At 46.5% G+C, this 17450-nt stretch overlaps 1 protein-coding gene across 1 annotated transcript; it reads right to left on the bottom strand.

The window, feature by feature from the left end:
* Window positions 1–5591: 5591 nt before the first annotated feature.
* On the bottom strand, window positions 5592–16657 carry LOC130490977 (keratin, type I cytoskeletal 10-like). Its single transcript, XM_056864801.1, has 9 exons — window positions 15817–16657; window positions 14067–14149; window positions 12546–12702; window positions 11097–11258; window positions 9180–9305; window positions 8817–9040; window positions 7609–7820; window positions 7336–7560; window positions 5592–5683 (listed from the first exon to the last, which is right to left on the bottom strand). The coding sequence occupies exons 1-9, from the start codon at window positions 16588–16590 to the stop codon at window positions 5658–5660; spliced, it is 1989 nt and encodes a 662-aa protein (XP_056720779.1). The 5' UTR covers window positions 16591–16657; the 3' UTR covers window positions 5592–5657.
* Window positions 16658–17450: the final 793 nt, after the last annotated feature.

Raw genomic sequence — 17450 nt, 5'->3', positions numbered from 1 at the left:
GCAAGGAATCATAACCTCCCTGACATGAGACCACGCCCTTTTACATCCCATTAATGAATCTGGTATAACGGCCTCCTAGGTCAGTGACTAATCCATATCACTCACTCCCTAAGCTTATCCGATCGTCAGAGTTCATCACCTTAACCGCCTTTGTTGGCCAGGGTTCAGCCCTAGAAGTATCACGGTAAAGTTGAATGTGTCCCCGTGCATGCCTGGAGTGCATTTTCTTCATTGGCAAGCATCCAGTTCCTGTCTCCTGTGTAGGCCTTCCATTTACACACCGCTGGTGGGGAATGACCACACCCCAATTTCCCATCGCCAAGAAATGAAGGAGCAGGAGAAAAAATGGCCTCCACATAATGATGCTCTAGGAATTTCCCCTAGTCTCTATGGTAAAACTAGAGGAGGCAGCCTAGAGAGTCACCAAGGAGGACATCACATCCTCCTTAAACTCCACCTTCCCTGGCACTGTCCTCAAAATCTCCCAGCATTTGCTGAGGCAGTATTGAGAACCCCACCCTACCCCTGTATTTATTGATTTTGATAAATTTTTATACTCTGTTTTTCTATCATGTACGACCCTCAATGGGTCTTACAAAATCCATCCAAATACAACAGATTACTAACACACACACACACACACACACACACACACACACACACACACACAAGTGGTAGATAGATGTTTCATTCTCCCTGGTTCTCGAGACCTATGAGAATTAATCCATTAAATCCTGGTTTTTCGATGTTTATTTACCCTCGAAGATTTTGTTGGAGAGTCATATCTACAGCTAGTATAGGATACAGGGTTGCCAGGTCCCCCTGGCCACTGGCGGGGAATGGGGGGTAGGGTTGCCAGATCCAGGTTGGGATACTCTAGGACATTTGGGGATGGAGCCTGGGGAGGACAGAGACCCCAGTGGGGTGCAGTGCCATAGAGTCCACCCTCCTTAGCATCCATTTTCTCCAGGGGAACTGATCTCTGTAGTCTGGAGATGAGCTGTGATGCCAAGGAGTCCCCAGGTCCTACCTGGAGTCTGGCATCCCTAATAGAATATGATTTTTGACAAAGAAATTGTAATTGCTTCGGAGTGTAAATCAGATACCTGAGCAAACGTGGACTGGCCATTTAACTGACAGGGAAATTTCCTGGTGGGGCATTGCCCTGAAGGGCCACTGGCAAGCAGAACAAAGCTGAGCCAAATCCTGCTATTGCAACTGATCTCCAGCCGATGGAGCTCTGCCCCAATAACCTCCCACCGATAGCGGAGAGGGGCCTGGCAACCCTATCTTATCTTCCACTGGTTGCAAGTAGTAACCCCAGCAAGCTGGGTCCTCATTTTACCGACCTCGGAAGGATGGAAGGCTGAGTCAACCTTGAGCCGGCTACCTGAAACCAACGTCCGTCGGGATCAAACTCAGGTTGTGAGCAGAGCTTGGACTGCAGTGCTGCAGCTTACCACTCTGCGCCACGGGGCTCCTGCTGAATTACCAGAGCCATTCAAAAATCAAACAACTATCAAGTACTCAAATGGCTGATTTGAAGGGAAGACCCGATGTGGGGCTTGGGGACAGGGAGGGAGGAAAACAAAGGCTGGGCTGTTGGAAGGCAGGAGGCCGTGTCTAAGGGCCGAACAACTCAGATTGTAAGGGAAATACAGGATGGGGCTCCATCAGGGCCTGAAATCGCCTGCAGGGATGTTGCTGGTACATAATGTAAATGTAATAGAATGTATGCCACCTGCTGGTGGACTAGATGATCAGCAGCCCCTGTGTAATGACACATTAAGGAACAGAAGGACTGATCCGTCTGTGGTTGGCAGAGAGTAGGATGGGGGGGAAAATCACCTTTTGCAATGCACCGCCTGGATGGCATGGCAGGCTTTCCCAGGCATGCCCGGTAGGTGTCACTCTTGTGTGTTTTTGTTTTAATGCTAGATTGTTCTGTGGAAAGGCCCAAAGGGTGCATAGTGGGTGGTGAGAAAGTTGAAATTATTTCCAGAAAAGAAGGGAGGAGACAGAATGGGGAAAGAAAGCCCCCCACCACCACCACTAAGCCCAGGAAGCTAAATATGATGCCTTTGGGTATCCTGATCAGGCTGTTCGCTGCTGCCCACTGTGGCTTGCTGCAACCCTGCCGCTAGGGTTGCCAGGTCCCTCTTTGCCACCAGCGGGAGGTTTAGGGAGGCAGGGTTGGGGGCGGAGATCAGCGTCATCTATGTGATGACGTATGTCCGGCACCAACTGGGGCTACAGATTAAAAAAAGCAGCCCCAGACGACCACCCCAACGCGTGAGTAAGAAAGGCAACACAGGCTGGAAAACTGCGCCCCTTTCTCCTGCCTCGCACGAAACAGCTGATTGGGGAAAAAACAGCTGATCTGTGGCGAGGCTCTGGGATAGGGCTGTTGAAAAAAAAAATCGGTATAGTTCGGCTTCGGCAAAATTCAGCCTGGTTTTATTCGGGCCGTGCCGAAGTCCGAACTTCCCCGCTTCGGATCCCCGGAAACTCGGGGGGATCCGGAGTTCGGGGAAAAATTCGGCCCCCTGCGCTCCTTCAGGGGGATTCCCGGAAGGCACGCGGGGGGCCCTTTAAACAAGCCCCTCTGCGCTGTCTGCGCAGGCAGCGCAGAGGGGTTTAAAGACCCCCTCCCCCCTCCCAGGTCTCCCAGGAAGGCAGGCGGGGGGCTGTCAAGCGCCTCTGCGCTCTCTGCGCAGAGAGCGCAGAGGGGTTTGAAGACCCCCCTCCCCCCTCCCAGGACTCCCGGGAAGGTAGGCGGGGGGCTGTCAAGCCCCTCTGCGCTGTGCGCAGGCAGCGTAGAGGGGTTTGAAGACCCCCTCCCCCCCTCTCGGGACTCCCGGGAAGTCAGGCGGGGGGCTGTCAAGCGCCTCTGCGCTCTCTGCGCAGATAGCGCAGAGGGGTTTGAATACACCCCGCGCGCCTCCAGGGAGCTTCCCTGGAGGCGCGCGGCGGGCCCTTTAAATAGATCTGTGCCTCCCAGCCGGGAGGCGCAGATCTGTTTGAAGACACCCCCGCCCCCGCGCCCTTTAAACAGATCTCCAGGAATGGCTGTCTTCATTAGTCTTCTCACTGGAGCCGTGCCACACCCCTTTGATACATTGGGTATGGGTGAATACCATGAGTCCTCCTCCTCAAGTGGAGCAGTTGGTGTCGCTCTTCTCACCTCAACTCCTTTGGCCTGTGGTACCTTCCTCTTCTGTTCCTGGGTAGCACATTTTCGTTTCCACAGCTGGAACAAGTCAGGTGTTGGAAGGCCGTCTATCCTCTCTTTTTCCACTCCTTGCCTAAGGACCTCAAAAAATATCTGCCTTCGAGTTACTTTTGGCTCCTTTATTCTACCCTTTGACTACTCCTGCTTATTTTCCACAGCGGCCCGTGTTCCGGGCTGGTTTTCTCTTGAAACATCCCCCAGCTGTCCCAGAAGGATCACCACATCCCCCACTGCCCACCCTTGAGCAGGCCCTAGCAGGGCTAATAGAGTACCATGCAAACTAGGTGGGGCTCCCCTAATTAGCTGTGCTCTCATACCGGCCGTTAGGAGAATAGGGTCAGGACCTTGGAATCCCTGGATATATATCCCAGTTTGCATTGCCATCCCCCTAAGCTGTATTGTTGCCTCAGCAATGGTATTCCCGGGTGGCAAATGTTCCTCCTAGTCCATGGGGGCAGGGAACCGTTGTCTTACACCCAGGCAAATCCAATCAAAGAGGGCCTGTATTTGACCAGTAGCTCCCCTCAAATACCCATTAATGAGTATATCGTTGGATAGAGCACCTAATTTCAATAACTCCTGGGGGCTCATATGCACACCTGTATAACCTTGATCCCAAAGTTGCACCAACCATTGGCTCAAACATTCCCCCGGGTGCTTAGTATTTTTGGTGATTTCAGACAGCTCCTGCTGGCTGAAATCCCTTACAGTGCGAGTGACCTGTGCTTGCCCTCCAGGTGGATCCTTGGCCTTGTTGGAAACCAGAGGTCTTACGTGCACTTTATCATTTCTACTATCTTCCCTCTCAGTCCACTCTGCCTCACTGGAATGCCCTGACTCTGCAGAATTCCAGTCTCTAGGGACCTTGAGTGCTCTAGTTTTATAAGGGTATTTCTTCTGCTGTTGGTTCAGTTTAATGTTAGTCACACAAACAGCTATAGCCCCTGCCTTTTCCTCAGCAGCATTCCTGCCTTCTCTTGCCTGCAAAATCATTTGCTGCTGCTTTAAGGCACTTATCTCTTCAGCCTGCTCTTCCACTTGCTTCCAGGAGGCTTCCAATGACTCCCAGACCATTTTTAGTGCAGTTAGAAGTAGCCAACCCACTTTGCCACATTCCTCTACATCTTCACCTTCCCTTATTCCTATCTTTCTTAAACATTTGGTTATTACCCTGGGTGTGGGACCTCCTGCTTTCTCTAGCTCTGTATCCCATTTGGTAGGTGGGGTTATTGAGTTTAACATGTGCGCAGTTGGGGCCCATGCACTGGTACAAGACCATCCTGGGATGCAGCTTTGCACATTCCCTGCATACCTTTGTCCCCATAATGCCTCTGGAATCCTGCTCACAGCACCAATTGTATTACCCATGGTTCAGAAAAAACAGATTCCAACAGGCAGGTATTGGGGAGAAAAAGGTATGCAACTTTATTAAATAAAAATAACCCTTTATCCAGGCTAATAACCTTAAGAAGATGGGAAGTCGTCTCCTGGGAGGCAAGCAAGCCGTTTCGTCCTGTTTGGCAGCCCTTCCTTGTTCTGCAGACACTCCTTCTCTTTGTCTCTGGCTTCTTATCTGGAGCCCTCCTCTCCTCTCTTCAGTAGTGAGCGAAGCCAGATTTATTTCCCCACCACCAGGTACTCATTATTTACAGTGCGGTGTGACAATTAACTCCCTGATACCCTGAGACTGCTCTGCTCTCACATGGAGAAGGGCTGCATTGAGCACCACCTACCTCCTCGTGAGTACAATTGTCTTCCGCAATTTCCATTACACTGCCCCAGGATGTGGTGATGGCTGCCAACTTGGAAGGCTTGAAGAGGGGAGTGGACATGTTCATGGAGAAGAGGGCTATCCATGGCTGCTAGTAAAAATGGATTCCAGTCATGTGTGTCTGACTGCACTACAGTCACCAGGGGATCATGCCATTCTCCCACTGGACATGTTGGTGCAAACCCTTGTAGACTGGTATAAGAGATTAAGAACAGCTAGCCATTGCCATCCATGCCTGGCATAAGCATCAGCCTGCTATTGTGCGTATGCATCCTAATTTTGGAAAAGGTTGCTTTGCAGAAATAACTGTTACAGGACCGAGTTTTCTGATTGCATCAAGCAGTAATAAAGTTTATTAGACAACCCTCATCAACATTAGAAGGCCAAGCAGTCAGCCATTCTGTGTAACAAAGTAAAGCGAGAGGACGTTCTGCTAGAAAGAGCATTTAAGAACAGATGAACCTAGCAGGATGGGGAATTAGGGGCGCCGCTACAATGGACTTTTATAGAGAGATGGTGAAGACAGAGTTGGGTCGCTGGTGAAGGAAATCAAGTCTGTTTTGTGTTGCAGAGAACATCAGCGGCTGTACTCTTTCTTTATTAGCAGAGCTATTTGTAGGGTTTGGGGTCAGAGCATCTTCATGTGGCTGTTGATTAATCCATAGATTTCCTTCCGTGTCCTGTTGAAAGAGAGGAGAAGAACCAGGGAATAGGCAAGTTATTAAATGTATGAATGCCAAGGATTTAAGCCTGTTGCAAATTATATTTCATACTGGCTTGTCAAGTCTGCTTTCAAACTTTCTAAATTTGCCCAATTTAGCACCATTTTCTTTGAAAGCGTTGGCTTATAATGCAATGGAAAACTATCTGCAAAACAATAATGGAGCACATCATCTCCACTTTCTCCTTCACCCAACTTGTTCTTCTTCACGAGATTATTCCTCATTCTAATCCAATTTAGAAGAACATATCAGATATAAAAGTATTTACAGAACCGTAAAAAGTATTTGCAAGGTAGCCTTGCTGAAGTTTTGGCCTTCCTTAATTGTAATTAATTTCTTGAATGGTGTTGGAGATTCTGAGGCTGAAATCAAGAGCCCGGTGGTCTAAAGATGGAACCTAGGAGAAGGCCCTACTATTTGCTCAAGCTTCAGAAGCCTCTTCACAGAAGAGAACCTCAGGGTGCAACAGTAGCTCCAGGAATTAGCAGTTATTATGAAGCCTCTAGATGCACCAGGGCTGGTATAAATATTATAATTCTGGCCTTTTGGCTGGATATAGGGTTGCCAGGTCCCCCTTTGCCACCAGCAGGAGCTTTGGGGTGGGGGGAGGCGGTTATTTGCGAGCGCACAGCTTGCACACGCACAATAATGTCCCTTCTGAGGTAAACCCAGAAGCTATGGGAACACTTTAGCACATACCTCAAAAAACTCTATGGAAAACATAGAGTTTTCAGAGGAATGTGCTAGAGCATCCCTGTACCCAGGAAGAGACATTATTGTGCCATACGCTGCTGAACATTTGTGGCAATCATCCCCCCTTTAGCTGGCCTGCTTTCCCCCACCAGCCAGCTGAGGGGCAGCGGGCAGGCCTGTTAATTGGCAGGCAATTGCCCGCCATTAACAGGCATCTGGCAACCTTAGCTGGACATGTTCAGCACAGCATCATCTGCCCACTGCATTTCAGGCTCCAGCTTCAAACTTCTTCCAGTCAAAGTTTCAGCTCCAACTCCAGCAACTGACTTCAGAAACCCTGGACCTGCAGTCCTGATTAGAATAGCCCTGGTCTGGCCTTAACATATGATTAGAAATGTATAGGAGAAAAGTAAGCAAAGTGCTCTCAGATGTTCACATATGATGACTGTACGTACATGTACCGTGTGCATGCCCTGAGTGGTCATAGCTAATTTTTGTTTCTGGAAGCTGATGTACAAAGCCAACTTGACTTTTATTTTAAAGTACAGTTCCTGTAGATACCCTGCACTTTTTGCCTACAGGGTAGGGTTGCCAACCTCCAGCTACTAGCTGGAGATCTCCTGCTATTACAGCAATCTCCAGCTGATAGAGATCATTTCACCTGGAGAACATGGCTGCTTTGGCAATTGGACTCTATGGCAATGAAGTCTCTCCCCTCCCCAAACCCCACCCTCTTCAGGCTCCCCCCAAAAAACCTCCCTCCGGTGGCAAAGAGGGACCTGGCAACCCTACTACAGAGGGATGCTTTAATAAAGGAACTTTGTCACAACTGATCCAACCTTTGGTGGTTAATGACCCCCCAAAAAACACCCTGGGGTGATGGTGGAATTGTGTTTGAACCAGTACTTTAGCCTTACCTGAGGAATGTGAACTGGAGTAGGACTGAGACCGTCCTCCGACTTGACAGCTCGATGCTCCTCCACTTCCTCCTCCAACGATGCCTCCTCCGCCGATTTGGCCACCTCCTCCTCCAAGTGGACTGCATGAGCCTCCACTCATGCCTCCTCCGCTAATGACGCCACCACTGCTCATGCCTCCGCTGCTCATGCCTCCTCCGCTCATGCCTCCTCCGCTCATGCCTCCTCCGCTAATGACGCCACCGCTGCTCATGCCACCGCTGCTCATGCCACCTCCACTCATGCTTCCTCCGCCAATTCGGCCACCTCCGATACTGCCTCCTCCGATACTTCCTCCCATACTTCCTCCGCTCATGCCTCCTCCTCCTATTCTGCCACCTCCTCCAATGCTTCCTCCTCCAATGCTTCCTCCTCCTCCAAGGCTACCTCTTCTACCGCCTCCATATCCTCCAGATGAAATTCCGAATCCTCCTCCACCAGTTCCGCTGAAAAAGAAAAAAACAAACAAACAGAATGATAAATAGAACTGCAAATCCGTACAGAGAAAAAAATGCTATAGTAGAATATGGGATGTGAAGGTGATCTAGTAGAATATGTCTTGTTGATGGAACATCAGCTTCTAAGATTAGTCCATGCCCAGTATATTCATTTAGTCTGAGACCTTAAAAACCTCAGACCATTTGAAGTAGACAGGACTGGGTTAGAAGGATGAATAGTCCTTCAATATAATGCTCTCCCCTCTAAATTTCTCGAAGGGAAATAATAATAAAAGTCCAATGGATGCACGAAAATGTAAATGCAACCAGGAGGACACATTAGAAACCACAAAACATGTCCTTTTTATGTGCACGATGTACAATCACATACACTCAGGGCCTCTTATTCCCTTGTTAGTGGATTGTCCCAGACCTCTCAGAAAACATCGTCTAGAGCTCCTTTTGTCAGACACAACACCAAATTTATCAGTTAGTATGGCTAGATTTGCCTGGCTGCCAACTAAAATAAAACAAAATACACTTAAGGCTCTGGAATAACCAATCTGTGATTAAAATCTCTACTGTTTTATGCATATCTTGGAGGATTTTATCCCTTTATTCCAGTTTTTAATCTCCACTACATTTCTACCTTTTGTATTATCGGTCCATAACTATTTATGTATGTATTTAATTTCAATTTTTTAAAAGGATATTTGATGGTCTATGACTGCAAATAAAGTCTGTTCTGTTAGTCAGATTCAATATAAGATAGCGTCATATGTTTACTAATCAACAGTTTGTTACTCATTTTCCTCCTTGATGCCTAGCTGCGGTAGGATTGGTAAGGATATAATGGAAACTAGCAAGTCTGCTTTTTGATGTCTGTTATTGCAGATATTCAAGCAGCGGCATTTATGGAGGTTCGTGGTTATTTTTGTTCACGGTACTACCATGTGTGGTTTGCTGCCAGGACGGCTTCGCTTATCTGACCTTCTGCCAACCTACATTTCTTGCTGTCCTTCCTCAAGCAGTCGGCGGTACTGAGCGATCTCCTGTTCCAGGCGTGACTTGATGCCCAGGAGCAATTGGTACTCCTGGTTCTGGCTCTCGATCTCCATTCGGATGCTGGCCAGTTCTCCTTCCACTGGCTCGATCAGGGACTGAATCTGTTGAAGCTGCATGTTGTACCGACGTTCCGTGTCTTCCAGATTGTTTTGCAAGGACTGGATCTGAGATCAGGAAAGAAACTCATGAGGAAGGAGGCAAATGCCGAAAGCTGAGAAGTTGTCCAGGGGAAGGAGACAAAAAAGGACAATCTTGGCCACTGCTGACAGGAAATAAGAAGCAGCTTTCTGTGCGATCCCTTACCATGCTGAGCTGGGATTGGAGCTCAATCTCCAGAGTCTGATAGTCTCGTCTCAGTTCTGAAATTTGATGGTTGGTGCTGTCAACCTCCTGACCAGTAGATGACACCTGTTGGCGAACCTCCTCCATCTGAAAGGCACAAATGAAGGCTGTGTGATTTATGGGGTTACAGCAAACCTTGTGAACAGAAAGAAGCTAAGACAACAAGCTTAAGAGAGGTCTGGAATAATGGGCAGGCACTGTGGAGGACTCTTTCCACCCATACTTCTGCACCTAGGATCTTGCTACTGATTACTTCGAGGCTTTGGCGATGCCCCTCTTCCCTAGCTCAAAGAAAGCCCTGAAATCTCAGTTCTGCACCTGTAGCATCGGGATTGGCAAGCGATGAGCACTGAGCCAAGCCTGGCCCTATAAACCAGCCTTTCAGGCATCAAGTTAAGTACTAGGGTTGCCAGGTCCCTCCTCACAACTCGCAGGAGTTTTAGGGAGGCGGGGTTAGGTGCTGTAATCAGCGTCATCTACGTGATGATGTCACTTCTGGTTTATCCTAAAGTTCTGGTAGCGCAAAAATCTCTATGGTTTCCATAGAGTTTCTTCCACAAGTGCTAGAGCATTCCTCTAGCGCGATGCCAGAACTTCCACATAAACCGGAAGTGATGTCATCATGTATAGGATGCCGATCGCTCCCCCTCCCTTCCCCCGGCATGCTTCTGCCTGCCGACCAGCTGAGAGACGTGGGCAATGGAAGTAATTGGCGGGCAGTTGCCCGCTATAACCGGGCAATTGGGAACCCTATTAAGTACCCACTTCCTCTTCCCCTCCTTCGTGCCAGAATTAGATATTTTAGGCATCCAGGAGAAACAATCAGTGTCTAACTCAAGATTATATGCAAATGCATGTAATGAAACTTGGATATTTTTAAGTTAAATATAAAGAAAAGTCTCTGATTTAGAGTGGAGAAGTGTATGGTGAGTTGCTCAACTCTTTCCTCCCCACTCCCAATTGCCCTCCTCAAATGCATAACTTTTTCCCCTGTGAAGTTGCAGCTGTGCATTTGCAAGAGGGAACACACGGTCATAATCCTCTGCAAGGAAAAGTGGCCTAGCATCTCATTTCCCACACACGTGCGGCTTCTCTGCTTTACACGGCCCCTCCCAATGCAGTTTGTATCTTTTAATTGGCTACCTGGATTTCATTACTTGTGTTTACAAGTTTAGTTAGGACCTGATGTGGAGATATTGGCAGCTGTTGCCTTGGGGGTGGTGAACAGAGGGGTTTGCCAGTAGAATACTCCGAAGAGGTGTCCTTGTCTCTCAGCAAATCGAGTCGCTTAGACCCGCCCTATCTCTCAAGCCACTTCCAATAGCAATAATATGATCATAATTAAAGCCCTTTTGGAAATATGGTAAGACCATTTTCCCTGCTTGCAACAAGGGATTTCCTGGTGAATTGATAGGGTTGCCAACCTCCAGGTGGGGACTGGAGATCTCCTGGGATTACACTTGATCTCCAGGCAACAGAGATCAGTTCACCTGGAGAAAATGGCAGTTTTGGAAGGTGGATTATATGGCATTAAACCTCACTGAAGACACCCCCCTCCCCAAATCCAGCCCTCCTCAGGCTCCACCCCCGAAATCTCTATGTATTTCCCAGCCCAGAGTTGGAAACCCTATGAATTGATCAGGGCTGCTAGCTAACCCCAAAAGTTAAAGCTGAGCTAACCTGGGGCTCAGGAAAGGGGATATCAATGTAAAAGGATGAATGGGGGTGTCCTGGCCTCCCCTTTCCCTCTACCCTACCAAAACCAACGTCTGACGCCTATTATTTCTATGGAGAACATCAAGCTATTTCTTGGACTGCTGTATTATCTTCCTCTGCTTTCTCACCCATCCACAAAAAAGTGTACAGAAAGACACTTACCTTGGTTTCATACCAGCTTTCCACCTCTCTGCGGTTTTGATCAATGATATTTTCATATTCACACCTGAGCTGGTCGAGACGTTGTTTCAGATCTAGGCCAGGAGCGGCATTCACCTCCACGTTGACATCACCACCGGACTGGTGTTGCAGTCCCCTCAGGGTCTGCAAGAGAGGAAAGAGAATGCATCATGAAATGAAAGCAACAAATCCCAAATAATGCACCAGACTAGGGGGCAATGGATAGGGGGAGAGGCCATTAGCAGAGAAAACAGATTCTAGAACAGGGGTCCCCAATGTGGTGCCTGTGTACACCAGAGTGCCTGCTGATACCGTTCCTGGCGCCCACCAAATGCTTTTAGAAATTAGGCGGGGCTGGTTGTGGCTTTCCCCCACTAGGCCTTGTGGCTGGCTGTGCAAATTAAGAGGCATCCTATTAAACAGAGCCTCTGCCTGAAATGTTGAAGACTCACTATTAGACTTATATATAATCTTGATCCCTGATGTTTTGTGGTTGGTTGTGTCTGCTGCGGCAGCCGTTTTTGTAATTATGCCTTCCATCCTTTGTCAGAATTCCACAGGCTCAAAAAGGTTGGGGACCTTTGTTCTTGAAGAAATAACCACCTGCTTCCTTCCAACCCTTCCTTTCAGGATTCCAGCCCTTTGTAGGTCTTGAACTCTGGAGAGTGTCAGGCATGACATAAAATCCTGGGCATTACAGCTCAGCTCTGCACAAAAGGGAATGGCAGGGAAATATCTTGTAACAGTGACTGCACTGTGTGTGGCCCATGACATTATATTTCTTGACCCCTGTAAAGGTTTCTGGGTCAGGCTTGTTCCCTTTTCCTCCAAAGCAGAAATTAGTCTCCATAACTGCAAAATATTAACATACACAGTGGCCCTTTGAGTAGTGGGAGAACAAGGCTGGTTGAGGAGTTGTATCTTTACTCCTTCTCAAGAAGAATTGAACCTACGATTGAGAACCGTCCCCTCCCTTCATACAGTTTATTTATGATCTTTACATACCATTAATTGATGCACCCTTTTTCCAAGAAGAAAGGTGCTTGGCATAAATGGCATGCCATGGGCAGACTAAAAGCATTTCTGTGTCCGTGGGCACAGAAATATGCTGATCTAATATTGTGGGGAGGGGCTGTGGCTTAGTAGCAGAGCATCTGCTTTGCATGCAGCGGGTCTCAGGTTCAATCCCTGGCATCTCCAGTTAAAATGGATCAGGTAATAGGTAATGTGAAGGACCTCAGCCTGACCTTGGAGAGCTACTGCTGGTCTGAGTAGAGAATACTGACTTTGATGGGCCAAGGGTCTGATTCAGTATAAGGCAACTTCATGTGTTCATAGCTATTTTGAAGTTTGTACCCAAACTAGCTGCTTATTATGCAAGGAAATTCACAACGAGATTCAAAATATTGAATTTTGTTTTGGAGCTGTTACCTCCTCATGGTTCTTCTTGAGGGAGATCAGTTCTTCTTTAAGAGACTCAAACTGCATCTCCAGATCAGACCGGCTGAGGGTCAGCTGATCCAAGAGAGGACGCAGTCCATTGATATCAGCCTCCACATTCTGATGGAGACCACATTCGGTTTGGTACCTAATCCACAAAAAAGGGAAGCAAAAACCATTACTGACCATCTTCATAGAATGTTGTTTCTGTTCTATTACTGTGACTCTTTCACATATAATCAAGTTATTTTTCTTAGCGTATTATCAAAAGAGTTGATTCCCACCACCTTTTCAGTATGTTCAACTCAATACATGGAGACTTTCCAGGGGCGCTGCAAATATTAAGCTGGCCTTTTGAACACCCTGATTTCAAACAAGAATTTCCCATTACTCTCAGGATAGCCAGAGAAGCATCTGAAGACCATTTTACCCACCCATTGAAAAAGTCCGTTTGAGTTGACTTCCACATAGAAAACTGACTATGCTTGTCACTGTTTATTTAATAGGGTGAAATCCAGGTAGGCACAGGGAAACTTTTACTTTTGTATGTGAATATAGATGCACTCACAATGCTCGGATTTAGTTGCACACAGGTTTCTGTGCACTGTAGACAACAACTCCCAGTTATCAACTGCAAACATCTTTTACTTTCGGTGGTCAGATGCTAAAGTCCATTTTGTTCAATGACAGTATTGATCTAAGAACTGGGGCTGTAATCAATCTCCCACTGAAATCAGTCGGGAAAATTTTCATTGGATTAATGGAGGTGAATATTAAGTCACTGGCAGTTAAAGATGCACATTGAAGTATTATTTGGTTTAATGGGCCAAAAATAACCCTTCAGTGGTTGAATGTTACATATATGAGCTATCAATTTGGTATCCAGGGTTTTGGAAGCTGCAACGGGTGCAGAATATTGCATCCAACTACTCTACAGGTTAAGGATAATGAGGCACAGAAGATCAGTTTTGGCTATTCTGATGGCACAACACACTACAGGTTGCAGCTTCCTGCCTACAAAGCACTAAGTGGGCTGGGATTAGCATATTTTACCCAAAGAGAATGGGCAGAGACCTTGTTCTGAGGTTCATCTACCAGCCCATGCAATCAGCCTGGGTTTAGAACGGGGACTTCTTGATGGTAGTCCCTTTACAGTGCAAACTCTGTTCTAAACAAGCCTGTCAGAATCCATCTCTGATTGCATTTTAGGATGCAGTATGCCATGTTTCTGTTCTCATAAGGTTTTAGAGATTTAATTAACTAATGGGTAAGTGTCTTGTTTAATACTGTGTTACTAGTTTCAACTATTTCATTATTGGCTTTGGCTTTGTAGTCATAATGTTATAGAACACTGTTTGTGGGAGTTAAGGCCCACTGAATATGCTTCAGTGGGATTCTCCTTCAGATTTGAACATTAACGAATGACATATTTCCATTAAAAGAGTTCATTTCTGAAATGAAATGGAGAAAGGCAGCTAGATCTGAACGAGGAGGGAGAAATTCTATACTCACTTCAGCTTAAAATCTTCAGCAGTCATCCTGGTGTTATCAATGTTCAGCAGGATTTTGTTATAATCATTGGTTTCACCAACCAGCTGGAAGAAAAGAATGGAAATAGTTCATATTCAATACCTTTGGCCAGGATGACCACAGCATAACAGAACACCATAGATATGCAGACTGGCTTGTCTGTTTTCTGAACTTCAGGTGCTTGACATTCATGCATTTGCACTGATGGGGAGGGCAAGAGGAAACTGATCAGAAGAACAATATTGGGGTGTGTACTTAAGATTCCTTAGCATGGGTTGATGGAATACTTCAGTGAAGCATTTTAGGGGGCTAGATGATCTTTAACTGTAACCTGTCTACTGATTAAGTGGTTAGTTTCAGACACAAGCAATGATTTCTTCCTGCTAGAAATTAAGGAACTTTACCAGATTCATCATAGCTCATAATCCACACCCTGTTCAAGTGTGGGTCAGGGTTACTATTGGCTGTAGCTCGAGGTAGTTGTATGGAAACATAGGTGGATATTACTGCAGTGTGTCTTCTCCCCTTTGCAGGTAATTGGTGCAATGGACTTGGAAGACAGTACATCAGGGGTCCCCAACCTTTTTGAGCCTGTGGGCACATTTGGAATGCTGACACGGCACGAGAGGTGCAGCAGCAAAATGGCTGCCACAAAATGGCTGCCACAGGAGGCGGAGCCAGCCACAAAATGATTGCCACCGCTTAATTTCAGTAACGCAGTGCAGATCCTTCTACAGCCAATCAGATTTCCAATAATCAAACAGAAACCTTGCTGGACAAACGGCCTATGTAGCCCTGCCGACTTCCTAAAGTGGGAACCAGAAAAGGTGTCAGTGGGTGCCATGGCACCCACGGGACCCATGTTGGGGATCTCTGTGATACATTGTACACTAAATCCGAACTTCTGTGCTTGGACTCACCAACCATGGCATATATACAGTGAAATAATTGTCCACAATTTTTTTAATGAGCAATTAATTGTATGTATCAGCCTCTGAACAAATCCATTCATCTATCACAAAATATCAAAATTAGGTCTCTCCAAATAATACCGGTTAGGCTCTGTGGAAAAGAACTCTGCCTTGGTTTCATTGCATTGCATCACATAGTACCATGGTAGCCTAAACGCTCCCAAACAGCGGATGACTTAGTCTGTCTGGACTTTACCACTTCAGATTGCTGGAGGGAACACATTTGAAGTGATGTTCCTCCATATGAAGTTTGTTTAAGTATAGACATCAGGGGAGCCCCTGCATTCTATCACATCATTCCATCTGAAGTAGTACAACTAAGATACAGACTTGTTTTCTCATCTTCTGTTTGTGAAAATGAGTCTGTATTAACAGTATACAATGGACAAGATGAGCAGCTATTGGGACCTAGGAGCTCACTTTAAAGAGTATATTAGCATTTTAAAAGAAAAACATTGTACAGAGAATGAGTGTCCTGTTTCCCAATTTCTTCCATTTTCACTACAAATCCCGCATAAGATGGGAGGACAGCTGCTGGTTGCTTATTTTTTACTCATTGCCTCTTACTGTATAAGCTTTTCTTCCTTTTGTTCAGTGAATAGAAAAGTGTGGGGTGGCAACTGCACTCCACCCTAAGCATTCAATGTGAACATGTTTTATAGTACATTAAATTATGGCCATTAAATATTGCTCAGTTCAACGACACAGTGAAGCCCAAACATTCAAAGTTTTGTAGTATCTGTTAAAGTAGTATCATCTACCTCATTGTAGAGCTGATCGATTTGTTGATAATAGCCACTGTAGTCCCTTGGCGAGCCAGTATCTCCATGCTTCTGGTACCATTCTCTGATTAAGATCTCCAGCTGGTTATTTTCTTCTTCCAGGCCTTTTACCTTGTCCATGTAAGAAGCCAGGCGATCATTAAGATTCTGCATGGTTGACTTTTCGTTGTTGGAAAGGAGCCCCCCATCTCCAAAGCCGGCTCCACCAAAACTACCACTACTGAATCCTCCGCCACCCATGCTACCACCACCAAAGCCAATGCTGCCACCACCCATGCTGCCACCACCAAAGCCACCGCCAAGGCCACCACCACCCATGCCATAACCACCACTACCATAGCCAAGTCCGCCACCATAACCTAGTCCGCCGCCATAGCCAGCTCCGCCACCATAGCTACCACCGCCGTAGCTGCCGCCATAGCTTATTTTCCCTCTGCTTATTCTTCCACAGCTGCCACTGCTGAATCCACCCCCTCCGCCATAACTCCTGGAACCTCCACCAATGCTTCTTCCAGAATATCCTCTTGAGGATCCTGAGGATGAGCCTCTAATTTTGGTACTTCCACCACCTCCACTGCTCATGCCTCCACCACCAATACTTCCACCACTAATGCCTCCACCACCCATGCTTCCACTGCTAATGCCTCCACCACTGACACAACTTCCACCACTTATGCCACCACTACTGCCACCGCCACCTATGCTAACTCTGCCACCACTGCCCTTTGAGGATCCTTTGACGCCGTAACTCATATTGGAAGATATTTAGAATCCAAAACCCACAAAAGCCCCAGTTCAGCTGTACAGCCTAGGATTGAGATCAGACTGCAAATGCTTTCTCCCAGCTGATCCTTATTTATACCTTTCAAAATGGGAGTTGCCACCAAGGGTGTTCCTGGTCCTTCCCAAGGCATTTGCCAATCTTATTGTTTATGTTAAAATGATTTGCCAAAGGGAGTTTTTTTCTAAGCTATCAAAGGCAATCAAGTACATACTTGGGTTTTTTTCACTCTCAAGGAGTTGTAGTTCAGATAACGCACTGCTGCGATGGAGACAGCAGGCACATCTTCACTTTCTTTTCCTTTTCCTTTCATTTTGCATGCTCAAGTTGCAACCTATTCCATTTCCAGCATTTCGGTGCATTGGTCATGTTTAGGTAGCAAAGAAAAACACACCACTAACTCTCTATAATAACATGGAAGGAGGCTTCTGTCCTGAGCTGGCTAAACCTTGATACCCCCCCCACCGTCCAAAAAAGCAAAATGCATGAATGTTATTGGTAAGCTCATGAGGTATTTAAAATGAATGTGTTTTTAAAATTATTTCATACTGTAAGAAAGAACAACAAAACAAAAGATGCCTTTTCTACTTCATCAGTTTCATGATCTCTCTCCCCCCCCCCAGGTAATTTGTGTGTGTATGTATGTATGTTGTATGTACTTTGGTAGAAGACTACTGCAATCAACTTTCCACTTCAAAATTCAGAATCATCCTCTAAAAAGTCCAGAACCCAGGAAACAGTAAATGATGATTAATTGTGTGTGTGTGTGTGTGTGGGGGGTCTTATGGAAAAAAAAACCACTATGGAGTAACTTGCTGCTATTCTTGCCTCA

This window comes from Euleptes europaea, chromosome 18 (genome assembly GCF_029931775.1).
Source record: "Euleptes europaea isolate rEulEur1 chromosome 18, rEulEur1.hap1, whole genome shotgun sequence".
Lineage (NCBI taxonomy): Eukaryota > Metazoa > Chordata > Lepidosauria > Squamata > Sphaerodactylidae > Euleptes > Euleptes europaea.
Note: the sequence above shows the minus strand (reverse complement) of the source record. Positions and strands in the feature narration are given on the sequence as shown.

Coding starts and splice junctions, on each gene's coding strand:
- LOC130490977 (XM_056864801.1), bottom strand. CDS start 16,590: ATGAGTTACGGCGTCAAAGGATCCTCAAAGGGCAGTGGTGGCAGAGTT. Junction 14,150..15,816: donor TCGATCAGCTCTACAATGAG/GTAGATGATACT, acceptor CTTTTCTTCCAG/CTGGTTGGTGAAACCAATGA. Junction 11,259..12,545: donor TCAAGAAGAACCATGAGGAG/GTAACAGCTCCA, acceptor CCTCTCTTGCAG/ACCCTGAGGGGACTGCAACA.